This window comes from Patella vulgata, chromosome 9, assembly GCF_932274485.2.
Source record: "Patella vulgata chromosome 9, xgPatVulg1.2, whole genome shotgun sequence".
Lineage (NCBI taxonomy): Eukaryota > Metazoa > Mollusca > Gastropoda > Patellidae > Patella > Patella vulgata.
The window spans coordinates 10,935,101-10,959,088 of record NC_065887.2 but is presented as its reverse complement, the minus strand read 5'-3'; the positions used below and the strand labels follow the sequence as shown (position 1 = coordinate 10,959,088).

At 38.0% G+C, this 23,988-nt stretch overlaps 1 protein-coding gene across 2 annotated transcripts in view; it reads left to right on the top strand.

Moving 5' to 3' along the window:
• LOC126831858 (calcitonin receptor) overlaps nucleotides 1–23,988 on the top strand; it is a 186,889-nt gene that overhangs the window by 127,860 nt on the left and 35,041 nt on the right. For both annotated transcript variants that reach the window (XM_050562495.1, XM_050562494.2), the window contains exons 4-5: nucleotides 16,452–16,549; nucleotides 22,569–22,660. In XM_050562495.1, the coding sequence (XP_050418452.1) occupies nucleotides 16,452–16,549; nucleotides 22,569–22,660 (190 nt within the window). The remainder of the gene's footprint in view (nucleotides 1–16,451; nucleotides 16,550–22,568; nucleotides 22,661–23,988) is intronic.

Genomic DNA, 23,988 nt, shown 5'->3' with positions numbered 1-23,988 from the left:
CGTATCGTAGGTTGTGAATCATATAAAAGCATGAGCTATGTGATCGGCTCTATTGAGAAATGGTATCGAGTGTTCTGTCTTGCCTTGGATTACTGACAATCGAATCTACTGGATACTATTAAGCATTTATTTGGTAATAACTGAACCGCTTCAAAGTATTATTAGGTTGTATTCTGTATATAACAACGGTTCCCCCTTGTCAGTGATGCAGGACGGGTGGCCTGACAAGGACAGCTGTCTAGTCGTTCGGATGGGACAAAAACCGAGATCCCGTGTAGACATTGGCGTGCACGTAAACGATCCCCTGACAGTTGGAATTCGATATAAGAGTAGGCCGTAGTGCCGCTGTCCGGGCAACATTTGCCTCATAGCACACTGTATGCCGTATGCCCGTCTTCATTAGCCCAGTTCGGCGCAGAACAGTAGGACGTTAAACCCCATTTCATTTCATTTCTGTATACAACAATACGGAATGGTTATTCTTAATATGTGTAGACCTTTCAATTAATTTCCGTTTCGCCGCAAATGTAAAACTGTTATTGACTGTAATCTGTCATATGAAGGGATGGGATCAGATAAGGAACAATTTTGTATGGTCGAATATCCTTAAAGCGTATCAAATTATATCCAAATTAGCTGTATCCATTACTGTAACATATTAATCCAGACAGGTCGTTTTCTTATCAATACACATAAAATTCTATGAAGATTCAATTTTAGCGTGCCTTATGAAACTAGAAAAAACTTATAAAACGATTGACAAGATGTGATAGAGTAAAGTATAACTCTATCTGTACATACCACAATAATAGTTAAATATTATGTATTTAAAGTTTTGTATATATTTTATTATTAATACACATGTTCATTCATTATAGACGTTAATCAACACTCAAGTTTGATAGAATAGTTGTAAATTAAATTCATTGTTTTAATTACCTAAACGTCTAGAGATTTATAATTTAAGCTCATTCAAACTGTACTCTTACTTATCACATTCAACAGTGGAATTGAATATAGTAATTCTTCCATTGAATCATTGAATTACTTGTTTAAATGATTTCTTATTATTTTTGACTGAATGCAAGCAAATTTAATTCTTGGTTAAAAACGTATACGATGAATGGCCTACTCGAGACATTTATTATAAATCTTCCAACCTCGTGGGTTTTTTCCGGGTCCTCCGGTTTCTTTCCCACTGCTAAAGACCCCTACCCGCAAGCGAATTATGTAAATAAAATTAAACCATATGTTAGTCCCGAAATGACCTAGTTTGTTTCGAGTGGTCGTTAAACCCCATTTCTCTCTCTCTCTCTCTCTCTCTCTCTCTCTTTCTCTCTCTCTCTTATAAATCTACTTTTCGGCGCGGTTTCCCCTTGTCAGTGGTGCAGGACCGAGGGTCTGGCAAGGACAACCGGGGTCCCGTGTAGACCCACACATTGGCAGTTGGAATCCGAAATAAGAGTAGGTCATAGAAACAGCGTCCGAGCACAACTTCCCTCATTCCACACTGTATGGATATGTTCGTTTCCATTAACCCAGTCTGTGCACGACAGTAGGACGTTAAACCCCATTTTATTTCATTTTCAAAAACCTAGATCGGTTCCGTTATCAGGTTGCGAGTGTTATAACTGCGATCGACAGAGCATAGTCGTACACATACACGTAAAAGAACCCTTGGTAATTAGAATTCGATATAAGAGTAGGTCGTGGCGCCGTTATCCGGGCAAAATTGCACTCATAGCACACTGTATGCGTGTATGAGGTGTGCATGAAAAAGTAGGACGTTAAACCCCATTTCATTTTATGTTCATCTATAAAAGTTTTAACTATCTACCGTGTGTTCTCAACAGCCTGGTTCTTTATTTCGTTAACATGTATAATAGATCTTTAATAGACCTTATATTCCTCAACAGCATTATCTCTAATCACATCTCAATCGTGTCAATCAATAACCACTTTTAATCACCAAGTTTAACCAATCTGTTGACATTCTCACTCGAACTTTCCTAACATTTTCTCCGGATCCTTGTCCTTGAACTGATCAAACACACCTGGCTCAGATTCTATCATCTACGACGTGACCCGAATGCATCAGCCGCTTGAGATACTTGAACCCGGTTAAGCCGCCGACACCAGCTGAGCTCGACGTTTGCTTATTGTATTACGGCTGTGTGGGGAACTGTGACTTTAATCAGATTTACAGCAAAGTGGCAGGTTGTATTGAAGACTTGATAAGGTCTCGTGCAGACCCGCGCCATGTTTCACTGGTGCAAATCGTGACCGCACTCGTCACGGTGGGATCGAACGAGACAAATGTTAGCTTGAAGAAAATGAATTCCCCCGTTATCAAACAAGGCGTCTGGGCGCTTATTTCTTAACTTCTGGGTAAATCCTGATAAATTAGACACGTGACAGACTTCAGTTGCGTGATATATTTACGTATTGCAAAATCCCTCATTCGACTGTATCAAACACAAAAGATTCCGTGACACCTTTTGTGTTTTTTTCAACAAATTATTCCATTGTGTTTTAAAATAAGGTATAAATCTTCATGCCTTAGGAGATGAATTTTCTAGACCTGTCCTTTCGGGTTATTTTTGTTCAAATTCTCTATTATAATTGTATTAAATTTGTTTTGAAAAAAATCTATTAGATTTTGTAAAACTAATGTCAATTCTGGAATTAAATTCAAGTATTTATAGATTTTTATAAAAAAAATTAAGAGTAATGGTTATTGCTGTGTAAAGATAGTTTTTAATGGGTGGACTGGGGCAGGCTAGTTATCTACTGACGCAAATTAACTGGATTACAATCAGGTTAGGGCGGCCCCTGGATTTAATGACCACTCCCGTGTAGCTGTCCGTCAGGTTTAAGTTTAGTGTGAGTATATTTCAAGCCCCTTATCCTTGATGCAACCCCCTCTCCTTAAACCAATACTGTGTCCGCCCCTATATAATCTGTTAGACGCTGTATCTCAATATAGCGGCTTTAATTTCCCCATTGACTAATGTTAATTCCCCTCCCTTTGACCGGCTGCACTCTTTCCCAAATGTTCGTTGTGTTTTACGCTTTCTAGCAAGCTGCTCAGATCTTGGTTCCCCCTCGTCAGTGATGCAGTGCGGGGCCTGACAAGGAACAGTGTCGATTGGAACTCGATATAAGAGTAGGCCGTGGTGCAGATCACTAATGATTTCCCTATTGACTTTAATGTTAATTTTCGTCTCGACGGCTCAAACTTTTTCCAAAATTTTCGTTAAGTAGAACGCTTTCTATCACAGATGGAGCAACATGTGACAACCGCTTGCTCAAAAGCCCGTATGAGGTTCATCATGGAAAAATGAGATACACAAACTGGAAGTAAAGAACAATAAACTTGCAATTTTCGGCCTTACATTTCAACCTAACCAACCTCTCAACTCTCGCGTCCTTCCCCCTCAAAATCATGAATATACACCAAAACCTGGCAGAAAATGTATTTTCAAACCCTTTCCATCCATTCTACACCACAAAATCAACAAAAATCGCTATGCAAAAGAGGGGAAAAGGAAAAGGGAGAGTAAGACTAAAAATAGCTTTGGTCCTTGTTTCGTTGGCGACGGCGTAGGAATATTTGGTGAGCTGTGTCCGTTTATATCTTAGTTAATCAAAGTTAATCATTGGTTTGGATTGTCTTCCTTTAGTTTTATGTTTAGATGTGTAATCCTTCTGGTGACAGCACGGTATTTGTGACATTATACAGTTCGGCGGTTTGACCCTTCTGATTTTTTTTATAAGTCCATTCTTGACTGTTTTTATTGATTTGTTCGGTGTGTGAAGTTTGATTGTGTCCGGGTCAGTAAGTAATTGTGCAAGAAGTCGAAATATGTTTCCATTTCAAAGTAAGACGTGTTTTATGGAGAATGGCAAGACTATTAAAGACCATCAAATCTTTCAAGCGTGTGATTCGAAGAAACGTGGCCAATAAAAATTTATAGACTTGAAACGTGTAATTTATTTTAGCTTAATTACGAAGCACTTAGATAACACCGACCGACCGGAATCTGGGATCTCCTAGAAATTTAGATTCTCTTAAATACAAAGCACGAATACACCCTTAAATCTACATACGCCGCTGATTTTAAACACGTTTATATAATCATTAACAACACACAATTTAAAATACAGATCCTATTTCGTTTGGTAGTACAATTGTATCCCATTCCGTTCCCGTGCTTAGCTAAAGTGGCAAGTCATTAAAGTGCCAAGCCAGGATTCTTACAATGCAAAGCGGAATACACGCTTTGAACTTCATACGCCACTGATTTCAAATACATTTATCTAACCATTTTTAGTATACATTTTAGTATACATATCCTGTTTCGTTTGGCATTATAATTGCTTTCATTTCCATCTACGTGGATAGCTAAAATTATTTAATTCCTAAAGCTGACTAAACGTCCTTTGTCTGATACTTATTGATGTAAATAATGTAGCAATGAAATTATACAGTTATAAATAGCATTGAAAGACAAAACTAAACGAGAGAGAGAGAAAGAGAGAGAGAGAGAGTCAACTGGCGGGGTTTCGATTCCCCGGTTGTACGTGACAAGGAGTAGGATCGTCTGTCCAACCTCGTGGGTTTTCTCCGGGTCCTCCGGTTTCCTCCCACTGCTAAAGACCCCTACGCGCAAGCGAATTATTGAAATGAAATTGAACCATGTGTTAGTCCCGAAATGACCTTAAACCCATCTCTCTCTCTCTCTCTCTCTCTCTCTCTCTCTCACTCTCTTACAGTTTCTTTCAATATACGCATCAAGGAAACCTTTAAAACTTGGAATCATTAACTGTCCAGATGAAAAAAATCAATCATTTACACTTGAGATATGTGCCTTCCGACGATATTAAATATTTATGTGGCATAACCTCATTTATAGAATCTACCTCATGAAATATAAACCAGGAACAACAAAAAACGAAACATCTAACTTGTACGTTCGGTCGTACGAGTTTTAAATAATGGAAATGTAATTTGATCATTGGCATAAAAACAACTCATCTAAGATGTACATTGGGTATAATGACTTTTTTAAATAATGGAAATAAAATTTTGTCTTTGGCATAAAAACTAAAGAGTTTTATATGCCGCCCATGTGTTGGAACTGTTGTCGTCGTTTGTCGAATTATGAATAATAATTAGATTTAGCATGATGAATTACGGAATTACCAAATTAACTTGCATTTGAAGTGATATAATCTCGATTCTGTCAGTTAGTGCTATACATTCATTCGGAAAGTCGCTTATAAGAATATATGAGTCCAAAAAATGGTTCATTTCTTTTCAGTAGGTACAAAGATGTGCGGATTTGATATCGATCTATGCTCGTGTTAAGCAATGTGTGCGCCTTTTTAAATCCGATTGAATCCAAGTCGGAACATTATCTAGTATTGGCATTTTGATTTTTGATTAAACAGTTAACCTTAATACATATTAGCGTGTATTAAACCGTGTTAGATTTAATATTTTAGCAAAAAATGCAAATGGAGCATCAGGACTTTAATAAATGAAATTAAATAGGGTTTAACGTCCTACCGTTCTGCTCCTACTGGGCTAATCAAGACGAGTATACGCCAATATACATGTAGTGTGCAGTGATGGAAATATTGCCCGGACAGCGACGCTACGGCCTACTCGTATATCGAATTCCAACTGCAAAGGGATCCTTTACATGCACTGCAATGTGTATACGCGACCTCGGGTTTTCATCCCATCAGAACGACTAGACGGCAGTCCTTGTCAGGCCCTCCGCGCCCTGCACCACTGACAAGGGGGAAACCACGCCCGCAAATCTCGATGAATTTTCTCAGCCAACCCCGGGAGCGAACCCGCGACCTCAAGGATAGCGAGCGAGCACCTAACCCACTTAGACGAAGGGACTTTAATAAGGAAGGAGCGATAAACGGTATCTTATGAAATGATACATGAAATGGATATATTATGACGAACAGATGAGACATTATATTAATTTGCTTATCTGATTTGGAATGGATTTCAACTTATTTTTTGAGTTATAATAAAGTGTATTGGTATAACTAGTACAACAGTACTAAATGGACCAGGAAGCGAGTGTGACGTCATCGCCGCCATCTTGGAATTGTGACGAAGAATGTCAAACGATGCGCCATTTTCCAATGAACCAACATGTCAAGTTTCATGTCGATCGTACATGAATTGATGGAGCCATAGGGTTTTTTCAAGGATATGTCGTCCGGTCAGGTCTAAATATTAAATCCTCATACAGATTCATCAAGGTCGCGATATGTAATTGGTTTTAGGGCACGTGATTTTTGACGAGATTGTGGGCTAGGTCTAGTGTTAGGGTTAGCGCTAGCCCTGTTTACATCACGTGTCCGTGACGAAATCTGCAGGGGGCCTTGATATTTAGACCTAACCAGGGTCGTGTTTAAGAAGAAGAAGAAGAACAGCTAGATGAGTAGCGCTAGTCCAAAAACTAAATATTCTCTCTGACCATTCACAACAGTTAGCTGTAAAGATGTTTTAGACATTGCCAAATAGTTCTCACTTGTTGTAAAGATGTTTTAGACATTGCCAAATAGTTCTCACTTGTTGTAAAGTTTGTAGAATTATTATAGAAGGCTGTATTTGTAAACTATAGCATAACAACTTTACACGTCATATTGAAACAGCCATTTGTCTTTCATTTTTTTTGGGGGGAGCCATGGTGGCTAGGTGGTTAAGACGCTGGCTCGCTAGCCTGGAGGTCGGGTGTTCGATCCCTGCATTGGCCGAGAAAGTTCATCTGGATTTTCCGACGTGGTTTCCCCTTGTCAGTGGTGCAGAACTGAGGGCCTGACAAGGACAGCTGTCTAGTCCTTCGGATGAGACGAAAAACCGAGGTCCCGTGTATACATTGGAATGCATGTAAAAGATCCCTTGGCAGTTGGAATTCGATATAAGAGTAGGCGATAGTGCCGCTGCCCGGGCAAAATTTCCCTCATAGCACTCTGTATGGCGTATACCCGTCTTCATTAGCCCAGTATAGGAGCAGAACAGTAGGACGTTAAACCCCATTTCATTTTATTTCTTTCATTTTTGTTCAAGTTAAAAAGGCTTTTTGATGGTGACACGTGTATGCGCACACTTCGAGAACATTTTCCTCTATTTTAATTGTTTGCAGTGAAAAGTATTCTGCGTGTGCGAAAAAAAAAAGAACGAAATAACACGAGAGTTGAAACGATGAATTCACAAATGGAATCAGTGGCGTGCGGTGACGACATCAGGGCATCCATTTCGGACGGTGTGCGTATATTCAATTAATTCATTTTTTTTTTTTAATTTAAAATTATTGCAGTTAACGTTTCAGTAGAAGCTATCCTACTTAATTTGAATACAGAGGTTAATGCATCTGTTTTTACATATTTACAATGTCTCCCAAGCCCTATGCTTGAGTCGGGTGGTGGGGGGGCGTACAATCAAGCAGATGCCCCGGGTATCACCAACAGGGTCGTAACTAGCTCAGAGAAAAGACGGACGGACAATGTATATCTATTGTTTTTATGGTCGACAATTTGTTCACAGGGGCCTCGCCTCCCCCCCTCCACCGATCACCAAACCTCTGTACGCCACTAAATCGGGTATTTACACTAAACCCAGACAGACATGTTTCAGTTCGGTCAAACTGACACCTTTGATCAGACGCCATGTTCGTCTTTTCATTCCTTTGCTGTATACCAGCTGCAATTATTCTTTCCATTTCATTACATAATTTCTTTATTCCAAAAGCAGATCTTGATAGTAATTTGTTCCTAATCATATCTTTATGACATAAATCAGACACATTCTTTCTTTGTACTCTTCTTTAATTCTAGCAGGTCGGTGTAAATATCTGGATTCTGGTTTGCATTTTTGTATATTCCAAATAGTCTAAATTAATGATGAAAATATTATGCTTATTGGAACTCCTTTCATTCCCGATGAGATAACAAATATTTTGGTTTGTGTCTGAGAGGTTCAAAGATTGTTTTGGGGTTAATTTAGTTCAATGTGTTAGAAATAAACCAGTACGGACATCAAGTGCAATTTTCGCGTCCATCCATCGATTTTAGTTTCTTTGAAAATTTCAAGTACGCCATTTTAAGCAGCTGTGGTTATTTTTATAAAAAAAAGATTCAATATCCAGGAATAGGTGGGAAAAAGTATCTTGGTTGTAAAATTGTTTTAAATCGAACAACCCTCGTGTAATTTCTGGCTATCTTAGATTCACGTTAACCTCTACTGTTTTCACACCGCTTTCTGTAATTTCCGAAGGGGTGTGGGTGGGTGGGTGGGTGGCGTTGTATATTACGGTCTGTCAGTGACTCAAGTGGCATGGTTTCGATTCCCTGCTTGTACGTGACAAGGAGTAGTGTCGTCTGTCCAACCTCGTGGCTTTTCTCTGGGTCCCCCGGTTTCCTCCCACTGCTAAAAACCTCTACCCGCAAGCGAATTATTGAAATAAAATTGAACCATATGTTAGTCCCAAAATGATCTAGTTATTGTCGTGTTCAGTGCCGGACTGGGCCCACCTGTCCACCTGTCCACTTGTCCGTGACCGGTGGGTCTAAGCTCATTAAAAAAGTGGGCCTAATTCTATAAAGAAAAAAGAAAAAAAGAAAAGAGAAAGAAAGGAGAGGGGGAGGGAAGAAATGGGGTTTAACGTCCTACTGTTCTGCTCCTAAGCTGGGCTAATGAAGACGGAGACAGGAGAAAAAAAAGATAGGAAAAAGAATGATTGACAAACAACACAAAAAAAGAAGTGTACTAGAAATTCTCAAATTCATCTAAAGATAGTGCTCTTAGGTCATTCTGTTATCTAACTATATCAGCAAATCAAAAATTTGCCTTCTTCTGCTTTGGTCTGAATTGCTTGGAAAATGGGTTTGAGGTTGTCAATTTTCAAAATTTTTCTGGGGTTGAGACCCCCCCCCCCACCGCCCTCGGACGCTCGCGCGCCGACGCGCTTTTGGCGCGTACTTGTGTGGGCCTTGGTCAATGACCTGACACTGGTTGAGTTAAGGTTAAAGCCCTCTCTTTCTCTCTTCTCGATCTCAATCAACTTTCAGTTTTTCTAGAAATAAATGCTTTTCATCTAAGACTTCTCAATAAATAGATTTTATTTTTTTGTATTATAAAAATGTTGCAAGAATAAATGTGAGGCTATGAAGAAAATAATGTTTCTGCTTGTATATTTGCCAAGGTTTCTAGAAATAAATGCTTTTCATCTAAGAGTTCTCAATAAATAGATTATTTTCTTTTTTTTGTATCATAAAAATGTTGCTAGAATAAATGTAAGGTTATGAAGAAAATAATGTTTCTGATATATGATATATGATCTTATAAAACCGTATAGGAGACAGATCATCATGAAATTTCACCATCTCCTTTATTTATAGCAATCCCCCTCTCCCCCCCCCCCCTCTCTCTCTCTCTCTCTCTCTGAACATGAACGCAGTACTATTTTATGAACATCGGGGCCAAGATGGTGTATTTGTGTATAAACCACACGTTTTTCAGTTACCTAAATTAATATCTGACTAAATTAATAATGACTATCTATCTACCTCATTTGTCTCTTTAATTTTTTTTTTTTACCTAACTCTATGTTTGCAATTACATGATTCCGATTGGTTGTGGGTACCTCCCGCGAGTCTGACAGTGAATTTTCTAGGGGTAAGTGCCGCCCACCCCTTGCGCTTCACATGTACCGTAAGCACATGTTAGTCTCAATATACCCATATTAAGTATTAGGTGGAAGTTAACTAAGAATTATACCACGTGGAGATAAAATGAAATGAAATGTGGTTAACGTCCTACTGTTCTGCTTCGACTGGGCTAATGAATACGGGGCATGCGCCATACAGTGTTCTATGAGGGAAATTTTGCCCCGAAAGCGGCACTAACACCTTCACTTATATCGAATTCCAACTGCCAGGGGATCTTTTTTGTGCATGCCAATATGTACACGGGACCTCGGTTTGTCGTCCCACCCGCACAACTAGACAGCTGACCTTGTCAGACCCCCCATCCTGCACACTTTATTCAGACCAACATTACCATGGTCTCAGAATAACAGGAACTGAAGTTAAAGTACACTGTTATTAGATAATAGAAGTGATATACTTTAGTCGGACTACACGGTTATTTACAGATTAAAAACCCCAAGCTCTATGTTTCACTGTCAGCCAAAATGTTTCTCTTGGGAGTATTCTCAGATCATTATTAAGTGTTTTGATGTAAGCCAGGCAATAAATGGACATAATTTGTAGATATTGTTGTCAGTAGTAAATGAGTGCTGTGTGGTCACGAGCATCAGACACATGCATGTCTCAACCTTACGTCACAGGGTCATGGTGGCTAAGTGGGTAAGACACTGGTTCGCTAGCCAGGAGGTCGCGGGTTCGACCCTTGTGTTGACCGAGAAAGTTCATCCGACGTGGTTTCCCCTTGTCAGTGGTACAGCACGGAGGGCCTGACAAGGACAGTTGTCTAGGCGTTCGGATGAGACAGAGGTCCCGTGTACACATTGGCGTGCACGTAAAAGAACCCATGGCAGTTGGAATTCGATAAAAGAGTAGAAGGTAGCGCCGCTGTCCGGGCAAAGTTTCCCTCATAGCACACTGTATGGCGTATGCCCGTCTTCATTAACCACGTCGGAGCAGGACAGTAGGACGTTAAACCCCATTTCATTTCATTTCATTTACGTTACGTCACCACTGGCGAATCCACTAAATAACAGTATAAAAATTCTGCTTCTATGAAATGTGTAAATTTGAGATTTTTGTTGTTTGGGGTGATGTAGCTGATTAAACCGAATACCGATGAACTTTCTCGGTCAACACCTCCAGACTAGCGAGCCAGCGTCTTACTCACTTAGCCACCGTGGCCCCATACAGTGAAACTAAAGCCTAGCTCACAACTCACCGTACATGTTTTTACACGCACGGGTCGTAGGGTAGTAGCTCGCAGACCAGTCGCAAGAAACCGGATGAAATTTTTGCAGGACCAAAAGTCTCTACGGCCAGTCTGCGGTCTTCTACAATGGCGAAGACACGCAAGTCACGCGTAAGCCTCACGCACGGGTCTGCTAAGATTTCCCCGCCCATAGTAGCATGGACAGCACAATACGGGAACAATATATGAGCGAGTTTATCAGTCGCGCACATAAAATTGTATGGAGCAGAATTCACGACATAATTCTAACTTTTAATTCCATGTTCACCTTTAATTTACTGGTGCATTATTTCCAACCTCGTGGGTTTTCTCCGGGTCCCCCGGTTTCCTCCCACTTCTAAAGACCCCTACGCGCAAGCGAATTATTGAAATAAAATTAAACCATATGTTAGTCCTGAAATGACCTAGTTTGTGTCGAGTGGACGTTAAACCTCTCGCGTAATTGTTGCCATAGTTGTCAGTCATATACGCTCGTAGTAATAACTCTTTACATCATGTATGGGGCTGAATGACAAATTTCAAATAATGTTGGTAAAGAAGGAATTTAGCCTAGTTTTCTCTCAAAGTAATGAACTATTTTACTACACAAGTAAAGTATTTCTGATATATTTTTCACCGGTTTTGTGTGAGCACGACACCCAGCCTCTTTGTCGATTAGATTCGGAGATGTTTACGAAAGTAAAACTAACATATAATGTGCTTTAATATATATTAGCACGGGTATAACTATCCTCGGTAGCCCCAGTGGTTTCATTCCGTTCTACTCCACTAAACCCTGGGTTAATCTATGGGGGAGACACGTTTTCAAGTTATCCACCCTTGATGGTTGTGCTATTTTTATCGGCCAATCTCATAAATCGTTAAGTGAAAAGAAAGTTGGCAAAGGGAAGTAACACTCAACGGACAAGGCTAGGAGTTAGTCTAAATGAGGGAAATCCAAATTATTCTAAATGCGTATTTATCAACAACAAATTATATAATATTATATTAATGAAGGCCGTGCGTTTATGTAGGTGCAAGAATTTTATAGAGAATCGTTCGTTCGTTAGTTCCTGGAATTTTACGTCCACCTGATATCGTAGACAAGTTATTGTGAATCGTTCGTTCGTTCGTTTCTAGAGTTTTACGTCCACTTCCACCTATTGTGATATCGTAGACAAAGATGTTTCCTAAGAACCTTACTGGAGGAAGCCGTAGGGATTAGGCTTGGTCCAGTTTAATTTGAGACATAGTGTCTTAGCAGGGAATGCCCAAGTTTAAAAAAAAACTCATCGAAAGGTGTGCAGAAAGTTTTAGGGGTAGTTATTTTGAATGAAATTGCCAAGTATAAGTTCAAGAATAATAAACATAACAGACTGAAACATTTCATACAAAGAACGAATAGTGATAATAATAACAAAAGTCAAACATATAGATATTATACACATTTGAAATCAGCGAAAAATACTGCAGATTTTGATAATACACAGAAATATAAGGAATTAGAAATATATACATTACTTACATAAATCATTCAGTATCTGGACATGAATATTGTTATCTGCCCTTATAAAAACGAAGGCGAAACGACATGTTTGTAAACTGTTTTTTGATTAGTTCGTAGACTATAGCTATGGATTAACCCAGGGTATAGTGGAGTAGAACGGAATGAGTACACTGGGGATACCGAAGATGGCGTATAACTAGGTAAAGAGTTGGAATTATGCCTCAAATTTCACTCCATAAAATTGTTCTCAACTATAGGGCTGTTTTTTGCGCGGTCGACCCAGTCGAAACAGCTCATATTGCACGTATCCATCACTGCCCCATGGCCTGACTTTATGACATTTCAGAATTTAAAAATTGATAAAGAATATCACAATTTCGTTCGCATTCTGTCATAAGCATCAATCGTGTTTTTATTTCAACCTGATATATACACAGAATAGCTTTTAATATTTCAAGACAGTTCCTTTGAATCGCCTGCCATGTCGTTAATGATACTGACAAATGAATAACAAATACTGAAATATGACTATAAAACATGATATAACATTCGTCTTGTCAAGTATATAGAATCAGTATTTCATTTTATTTTACATTGTTAAATTCAACACCTGAGATATAATGTTTCACGCATCGATAATGAAATCAAGGTGCGAAAAAACAAATGTCCGCCCTTTCATTTTGTATGTACATGTAAATTACTGTTCGTCATTCGCATAACTGTAAAAGTACAAAAACAATTGTGATATACAGGTCAGAATTCTATGGAATACAATTACTGCTTATTACTGAGCGACGTTTCGACTAGGCTTCTCTAGTCATTATAAACTCAGTTATAAGCAGTAATTGTATTCCATAGAATTCTGACCTGTATACTCCAGTTCAATTACGAAATGCCATTGAAACAATTTATCAGACAACAATTGTGTTGTTTGTGCGTTATATGAAATATGAAAAGTACATACCATGGTTTTTAGAACCGAAAAACATAACCAACTTCTTGTTATTGGTTATTCGAATAAAGTTAGTGGTTATTGGTACTTTGAATGAAATCAATAGTCATTAGTTATTAGTAATTCGAATGAAGTCATTGGTTATTAGTAATGCGAATGGAGTCAATAATTACTGGTAATTAAAACGAAGACAATAATTATTGGTAATTAGAATGAAGTCAGTGTATTGGTAATTAGAATTAAGACAAAGGTTATTGGTAATTCGAATGAAGTCTATCTGTTGGTAATTCGAATGAAGTCAATATTTAGTGATAATTCAAATGAAGTTAATAGTTATAAGTAATTCGAATGAAGTTAATGGGTAATTCGAATGGAGTCAATAATTATCGTGAATTTGGTTTGAATCAATTTATTGGTAATTCGAATGAAGTCACTAGTTCTTGGTAATTCGAGTGGTAGAAAAGATTTTGGAAGCTACATGGTCGATAGTAACCTTGCTGCACTGATTGCCAAGAGAGGGCCATTGATCACCAGTGAAGCCATCAACCACATTTTAATATACAAAAACTATAAACTAAACTGCTAGCTGGTATCTGATTTTTTAAAAACAGGACGAAATAGAAATAGTCCGTACATTCCCTTGATTTTATTCATTCTATACTTAAACATACATTATGCAAGAGCTAACTCTGCCTATTGCAAGTCTTTATTTAGGCTTCCGATGTTATAGAAATTATTAATTAGATCTTTATTTACACGACACGCTCAAAATCAACTCTGTAGACCCATGGATGGCTTGGATACAGCTTGGATTTAAACAGTCGTCCATTTAAAATTAAATCAATAAATGTCGGACCAAGCTAACGTTTACCGTTAGTAGCTGATGTCACTACCGGAAACTGGTGATGAAAGGCCTGCCAAGCGAGGCTACCATAGCCATTGAGCATGTTACTTGATAATTGAGAATATGTGGGTGGGGTTATCGTCTGTCAATCAAATGATCGCCAATTCTGAAAGACGGCGCAGATACAATTGATGCCTATTTCTATCCAAACTTCCAACAATGACAATTCCGTTCAGAACAAAGTAATATGACTGAAATTTTCAACATTTTCTTTTTTTTTCATCATCTATTTTTTAATTATTATATCAAGAATGGCCAACTCTTTATAAAACTCTTCTTAACTAATGTATCTAATAAAAACATGGTAATGCATGGTCTTTTTCTATTTTGTTCGTTTTCTCTTATCTAGTGACAGTCAATTATATTTTTGAATTGTCAGATATCCTCTCACTGCCTCACATAACAACTTTTGGTCTTCGAAGGAATTATTAGTGAGCATAAATTCACCCGTCTATCTGTTATCACTCGTCACTTCAGTTAGTTATATAGCAGGATACCTCGTGTTTTCCTTTTGCGTTCGTCACTTCCCTTTCTTTAAATCTTCATAACGCATCTATCGTAGCAATGATCTGTGTTTTAAAATTATATTTGGAACGTGTTTAACGAGTTCTATCACATATGTGATAATGACTGACACCAATATTGTCCTTTAACAATAGTTTTTGATAATGATATTTATTGGTGTTTTTTATATTCTTGTCATGGTCTAGAAAGTGTAACCAATATGAACAATATGCATCCCACGTTAATATCCAACTAATTTCCGGGCTTCATGTTAAGTTTATATAATAACCATTTGTCATACATGTGCTGCATGTGACAAGTATGTGGTTTCAAGGAAATGAATAAGACCTAGGTGTAGAAATAACACGAACGTACTTTTAAACTGGTATTATTCCTGAGAATTGGTTCTAGAGAAATTAAAGATGCATTATGTAAGAGCTAAATCTGCCTAATCTAAATCTTTGGTTTGGCTTCAACTGTTATATAAATCATTAATTAGACATTTATTCACATGCCAAGCCCATCCACGGATGTAAACATGAAAGTCAGTTAATAATTTAATTAAAAATGGACAATCGGTGTCTCTTTAACACAATATCTACTCTTTAAACCATTGTTACTCGCCACGATATTTGACAATATATATATAACCGTTCCCCATTTCCTTTAAAACAAAGCGCTGCCCGGGCAAAATGTCCCTTATAGCACTCTGTATGGCGTATGCCCGTCTGGATTAGCCAAGCGCGGAGCGGAACAGTAGGACGTTAAATCCCATTTCATTTCAATTCTTAAAACAAAGTTTTGTTTATGAAAATCGCTTAATATATATCTCAACGAAGAAGTTCTGTAGTCAAAGTAAGTTCTGTATTCAAAGGTATATTATATATATCTCTAAACAGAAGTTCTGTAGTCACGGGCATATTGTATCTCAATTATCTCGAGGTCCAGATTTGAGTTTTTGAATTTGGGGTGTGAACAGAGGTTAACAAGTTTCGGAGAGTCAAAGCATCACCATATTCTGTACAAGCTCTGACATAGCGGGTTATCAGATTTATAGATGAAACCCACACAAGGTAGATGGTGGGATATATTTCTGTATATGAAATGGCAATTAATGATCGATTTACACATTTCTGTTTCTAAGTATATGCCTGGTGTACAATACATGTATCTTAAACATACATTATGCAAGAGCTAAATCTGCCTATTGCAGGTCTTTCTTTAGGCCTGAAATGTTATATAAACTATTGATTATACATTTATTAACAAAACAAGACCATAATCAACTCTCCATGGCATCGGATACTCGAGATTTTAACTAGATTAGAACGGTTCGCAATTTAAAAATTTAATTTAAAAATAGGAAAGCCCTGGTTCCCACAATGCAAACATCTTGTCAAAACTACAAACAATGATAACTTGGCACAGAATGAAGTACTTTGAATGACATTTTCAATATTTTCCTTTTAAATTATCTATTTTTAAGCTATTATAGCAGAATGGTCAGTTCTTTATCCAAATCTTACATAATGTATCTTTAAATCAATAAATATTAATTTAGCTCCGAAAAATCTATATCACAGTATTATTAGAGGAATTTCGTTTTTCGTTTTAGCTGATGCCACAAAAACGTGTACATCAAACGGCACGTGGTATGCAAACCCACTAACACGTACAGAATGGACGAATTATACTGGTTGCGTGAAAATTGATGTAAGTATATCATTATATCTTTTTTTCATCCATACGCGTCTTATGTGTGTTTCGCTTCAGGCAAACAGAAGCACAAATCGAGCTCACCCCAAAAACGGTATTATGTTTAATTATTTCCAGTTCCAAGGAATACAAATTTTAGCGTCGTTATACACAAAAAAAAGGCGAATTATTTTGGGATAATATTCAGAGTTTAATGTAGCTAAAGGCAATTAATATCAAGCCATACATTTTATGTACACTTTTATGTTAAATTTATTCATAAAAACAAAAGTTTCCTTTGGTGTGACATCTTTGTACCCTCTGTGTGTGGCATCGTATTAGAGTTAATAGTTATTGTTGTTCTGATGTTGCATTTTGGGGGATGGGGTGGGGTGGGGGTGGGATGGCCTTGTGGTCTAGAGTGTCGCGCTTCGGCCTCTAGCTGACCGGTCACCTCTGGCTTCCGATTGTGGTTTCGATGCCTGTTGTGAGTGCACGTGGCTTGGAGATAGGGGCGCCTTCTCAACCTCGTGGGTTTCCTCCCACAGAAAAGACCCCTGCGCGTGCGCTAAGGTAATAATAATGAAAACTTGTCTGCGATATCACATTCGGTGGAAGCGGACGGTAAACACTAAGAACAACAATAACATGATGTTAGGCTACATTTTATTCCTATAACGCCCGCACTTATTTTGTGGTTGTTGAAATCTCCAGGCCAAGCGTTGGTGCCATTACCCGCGTAGCTGTACTGTAATTTGTCATGTAGAAAAAAATAATATCTTTATTAAAATAGTATTTACCGTGAATGACAAAAGGGGGCTAACTCTCGTGTATCAGAAGGCGCTTCACTTCATTACCTGGCGTCTGTTAACACATGACAGTGAGTAATTATTTTGAGGTGATATTTTCCAATTCTATTTACTTTTGCGGTTTGATGGCATATGAGTGTCAATTAATGTATTTTACTGATGACAGATGTGCCCGCCTTCAGTGGGTTAATGCTGCATCACACCATACCGAAATTGACAGCAGATAGCCATACGAATATAGTATTTTGAATTTTGCGCGAAGATGGCCTTGAACTTCGTCAAAAACCAATCAACAGCCTAGCACACGGAGGTAATACGAAGATGTAAATTGTATATAGTACTTTGTACCCGCAGATCACACGACGGCCACACGGTAGCTCTGTAGAGTTACTCAGGACTGACTCAGGAAGATGCGTCAGAATCTCTTGAAATTGACACCAGATAGTCAGTCAGTCACACGATAAAGTTAATTCGGCTCTGATCGTAAAAACGTCGGGGCATACGTGGGAGCAATTTAACCCATCGTATGATCGCCTGTGAACTTTTTCAAACTCCGACAGCAACGCTGTGGGCGCTGGCAAAATCTTTGGCATGCCAAAAATTTGCAGAAGGACCTTACGAAGGTTCATTTTCATGTTGAATTCGTGTGTTCATTTTGCCCTACATGGGGTGGGGGGCATCGTGAGGGCATTGCGGGGGCTTCACGTAGTCGTGTTGCCTTCCTAAGACAATCGGGCAGATTCTTGGTTACTTCTTATTGTGTACGCATGGAGAATAAGCGGTTGCCATGCAAGGTACGCCTACATTTTGCAGGCGATGGACTGGAGCCATAATCCAGGAAGTTACTGTCCGATAAGCGCTGACATAGAAAGGTCCCGAGGTAGTTGGGTTATGAATATAAATTTCAAGTGTCATCAAAATCGGATAACAATTCTGACCTCTGGAGGGTCCACAATCTTGGTATTACATACTTTTACACTATTTGCGAACGGGGAGCTGCCATTTCACCCGATTAGATTTTATTACATACTTCGAGAAGGTATTTGTTGAGTAATAAAACCTTCTAGTAGTTTATCGAGGGCTGGCCGTCCTTACCGCACGGTACAAATATTATCACCACTAGAAGCAACAAATTCCAGAACCTATACCAAAATGGCCGCTTTATACAAATGAGTATTTAGGGGAATACTAACCCGAACCCTAACCCTAACCCTTTTAATAGAAGTAAAAACTAAATTAGACCCAAGTTCAGTCTTTTAAAAAGGGTTAGGGTTAGGATTCGGGTTAGTTATCCCCAAAATTCTCATTTATATAAAGCGGCCATTTTGGACTCCGGAAGCACCCGAACCTCAATAAACTACTAGAAGGTTTTATTTGTACCGTGCGGTAAGGACGGCCAGCCCTCGATAAACTACTAGAAGGTTTTATTACTCAACAAATACCTTCTGGAAGTATGTAATAAAATCTAATCGGGTGGCCATTTTCTGGCTAGGTGGGGTGGGGGTTGCTGGTGTGCGTGTGTGGAGGAGGGGGTTGGTAAAATGGCGGGAAACGAGTTCACATGCATGTAAATGATCAATTTCTTAGAGCTGGATGAAACATCTCTAAATGTGAACGAAAAACCTAACAAGAGGCCACGTTTAAGATCAGTTTTGAACCAAGTGGTTTCTATCCCCAAAAATACATTTTGTCTACCACCCTCCCACCCCCTCCAACCCCACACAATGCGAATTCTATACACATATCGCCGCGTTGGAGAATTTACATCTTCCAACGCTACTACTTCTCACAACCTACAACATGACGATATTCAATTCGTTTTGTGTGAAACAAAACGAACACAACCCATTGAACCCTCACTAGTTCTGGGAAGCCAACTCTCCTCTTATTTAGCCTAACCAAACCAATGTTGGTATGTGCCCGCCCTTTGAGGGGATTTCAAGGGTCCTTTATTCTCGTTGTTTCAATGGTACTCCAGTCACTCGAAATGGATGACCATAGTATTCCGCAAATTGGTAGATGCTTTTAAAAACGTATCTGCGTATTCTGACATTGTCTTCAGTCTGAATTTCTTTGTAGTGTCCTTTTCTAACCATATTTTCCCGTCAGCTGTAAGCAAGAGCAGCAGCTGTAAGACCAGTGAGCCACCCCCCCCCCCCAGCTGTTAGCAAGAACAGCAGCTAAGTATGCCTCTCCCCCAGCAGTTGTAAGCAAGGGCAGCAGTTGATGGGTCTGTCTAGTCCTAATCGAGGCCTTTCTCTTCAGCTGATGTATAGATGTGCTTCAAGTTTATGCCATCCCTATCCTATCCTTAGTGTCTATGTAGTGTATCAATCTATTTGTTGTTTTTAGACTTTATTGTCCCTATAGTCTAACAATCTATTTGTTGTTTTTAGACTTTATTGTCCCTATAGTTTAACAATCTATTTGTTGTTTTTAGACACTGTTTTATTTTTAGTTTACCAACCTCTGTTTTGTATTTTAGACATTGTTGTATATTTTAGTGTACCAATCAATTTGTTGTATATTTACTTTACCAATCAATTTGTTGTATATTTAGTGTACCAATCAATTTGCTGTATATTTAGTGTACCAATCAATTTGTTGTATTTTAGATATTGTTGTATATTTAGTTTTCCAACATCTTAATTGAGATTGTTAATTGTTGCATCCATGGGCTTAATATTTGTGATGGGACTAGATCATTTCTTTCTCGGAAGGTCTAGTCAATCTCCCCTACCGTGGTATTCACAATCTTTGGCGTTCTATACTGTATCCTATCTTTATCAACAACATATATATTTAGCTATAATCAGTATTTAAATTCATAATAATCATTCCCAATGTGCTGTTTTTGTGTTCTAGTCCATTTTTATTGCATTATTATCCCGCGCCGAACGAAGTTAGGGAGGGATATTGAAACAGGGTCCGTCCGTCGTCCGTCCGTCCGATTTCGTTTCCGGAGCATATCTCATAAACCGTTCAAGATATCTTTCTGAAACTTTGCACACACATCAACCTATTACAGTAGTTGTGCCTTTTGCTATTTAGGAATTTCTGGGATTTATATATTTTGTGTTTCCATGGAAACAAATTTGACTTAGTTTTTGGTGTATAATTTTGTTTCCGGAGCATATCTCATAAACCGTTCAAGATATCTTTTTGAAACTTTGTACAGACATCTACCCATTACAGTAGCTGTGCCTTTTGCTACTTAGGAATTTCTGGGATTTATATTTTTTGTGTTTCCATGGAAACAAATTTGACTTAGTTTTTGGTGTACAATCTTGTTTCCGGAGCATATCTCATAAACCGTTCAAGATATCTTTTTGAAACTTTGTACAGACATCTACCCATTACAGTAGCTGTGCCTTTTGCTACTTAGGAATTTATGGGATTTATATTTTTTGTGTTTCCATGGAAACAAATTTGACTTAGTTTTTGGTGTACAATCTTGTTTCCGGAGCATATCTCATAAACCGTTCAAGATATCTTCTTGGCACTTATTTTGAATTTCTCAGATTTGATACTTTTTTGTGTGTTTCCATGGAAACACATTTGACTGTTCAAGATACCTTTAAAATAATTTTACCCATTATTTTATTTTCTGAAATACAGCCTTCCGTCCTTATTTTGTTTCTGGAGCATATTTTATTATCTGTTCGAGAAATATTTTTGAAACTTTATACAAACATTAACCTATTATAGTATTTTATTTTCTGATGTATAAGTTTATTGTTTAACATGGAATTGATATTCCATGTGTCGGAATATGAGATTTGTCTAAAGATTTAGACGCTGGGCGCAACTGATGGTGCAACCCCGACATGCTGAACTACTGTGCTCAGAATATATATATTCATACAAGTTGAAACTTTGAACACACATCATCCTATTACAGTATTACAGTGTCTTTTGCTAATTAGAAATTTGTCGGATTTAATAATTTTTGCGTTGCCATGGAAAAAGATTATCTGTTGAATGATTTTTACTACACATTTGAATTATTTTTTGGTATATAATTATTATTCTAGAGCATATCCCAGAAACTGTTCAAGATACCTTTATAACACTTTTACGTTCATCAACCTATTATTTTATTTTTTGATGACCTTCCTTCTGTCCTGATTTCATTTGTAGAGCATATTTCATTATCTGTTCAGATATTCCAAGTAGTTGTTTTTCCTTATGCCTTCCAAACAAGTTCAAGGGCGCGGGATGGTGATGACTAGTCATCTTTTTTTTATTACGTTATATTATATTTTCTTGTCATTTATTCAATGGCCTATTCAATTTCATGTCGTCGCCTGTCATATTTATATACTAGGACACTTAATGGAAGCATAATTGTCTGTCTTCATGTCACGGTAAAAGTTATTGTTGTAATTTGTCATGTATAAAAAATGTTATTGTGGTCAATTTACACTGTAACAGATAACAACATTGAGTGACATTTAATGGAATTTCCATGGAAAATAATCAGTCGTCTGTACATATAAAAGGGGGTTGGGTGGCCAAATGGTTAGCGCGTGCGTGCTACATCATAAGGTCTGTCATTGGGTGAACTGGCGTGGTTTCGATTCCCCGGTTGTACATGATAAGGAGTGAGGTCACCTGTCCAACCTCGTGGGTTATTGAAATGAAATTGAACCATATGTTAGTCCCGAAATGACCTAGATTATGTCGAGTGGACGTTAAACTCCATTTTTCTCTGTATGTACATATAAAGCACGACGTTTCGACAAGTGTTTTCTTGTTGTTATAAAAGACTCGGGGTAATAACTACTCGGCGATGAATTCACCATGGCAACAACAGCAAGTGAGCAGATCTATAGATAATATTGCCATTGGACATCTACTTGCATTGGCGGGGTGAGGTTTCTGGGGGATTTAAAATGTACAAAAGACATTGAAGAAGGTTCAAGAAAAGGAACCGCCGTCAGCAATAGGCTTTGCCATTTCAAGAATGGCTAAGTTACTGTGGAGATTTTAATTGGACCCCAGTCCAATAAAGTCGAACTCGCAACACGGCGAAGAAGCACATTTAGTCTTATTTCATCTATAAATTTGTGCCACTATTAATAGGTATGTTTGATGGGGAAGGGTAAAATTTTGACATTGTCAACTAATCTAAATCATTTGGTAGAAACACCCATGGAAGTTTAAGATCGTTGGGATATTATTTTGTGATGATATATATTCTTAAATGTGTTGATATATATTTTCAGAATTTTAAAATACTGTTTCAAGTGGGGTTGATTTGTAATATCATCAGTATAATTTTCCTGGTACCTGCTTGTGTTATCTTCTTATATTATAGGTAACTATATACTACTACTATATCTATAGAAAGCGAAAAAATTTATTTGGTTGGTTGTGGGTTCTCTATCAATCTGGCTAAGTGGGTAAGACGCTAGCTCGCTAGCCTGGAGGTCGGGTGTTCGATCCCTGCATTGGCCGAGAAAGTTCATTCAGATTTTCCGGCGTGGTTTCCCCTTGTCAGTGATGCAGGACGGAGGGCCTGACAAGGAAAGCTGTCTAGTCGTTCGGATGGGACGAAAAACCGAGCTCCCGTGGATACATTAGAATGCACGTAAAAGATCACTTGGCAGTTGGAATTCGATATAAGAATAGGCGATAGTGCCGCTGCCCGGGCAAAATTTCCCTCATAGCACACTGTATGGCGTATGCCCGTCTTCATTAGCCCAGGTTAGGAGCAGAACAGTAGGACGTTAAACCCCATTTCATTTCATTTTCATTTCTCTATCAACCTGATTAAAATACTGGGGGTTGTTTCACGAAATTTTAACTACGATAAAATCCAAATTTTAGTAATTTGATTGGATAATATTAGATTGATTTTAGTGCTTAGCCAATCAAAATTGAAGTATCTACTAAAATTGGGATTTTATCTTTAGTTAAGATTTCGAGAAACAGGGCCCAGATCTATATTTCGTGTGGTTTTTTTATGCTTTCGATGGCCTTCACTACATGAAGATCTGACCGGTTGTAGTGGATGGTCTCGTCAGGTTTCATACGAGCGGCTTTTGATCTTATGACACCAACCATTGATAAATCAATTATACTAATACAATAATGGTTTTTGTGTGGATATTATCAAATATTAGTGCTTTATTTGTTTCTTGTAATTTTTATGGAGATAAAATCTGCGCCAACTGTTTCTGAAACAATTATAAGTTACATATTATTATTTGTATATTTTTTTTTTACCTTCAACGGTTTGGAGTGATTTAGAGGTTTGGATTATTTGCTGACAATTTTCTTTCTGTAAAAGACCGACTATACCTAAACATGCCTGATATAGTTGTCATGGTTTAAAATGAAATAGTAACACACAAGTGCCAAAAATTATAAGAAATCTCCTAAGAGTTACGAGTAATCTAAGTCAATGGTGTTAGCACCTGTCAAAGCTATTAAACTAATCGTATATAGTACCAATAGTAATGGCAATAAAACGGTTCCTGGAACTAGTTAGACTCATATTAAGTAAGCTCACAGTTAATCCATAAACCTCGTGTTATAGTACTTTAGTATCAAAAGATGTTGTCGGTTCCATTTTCCTCACAGTTTTTTTCAGATCCTTGGTAAATCAAGTACATGTATATTCATTTCATTCAAAATCCCCGA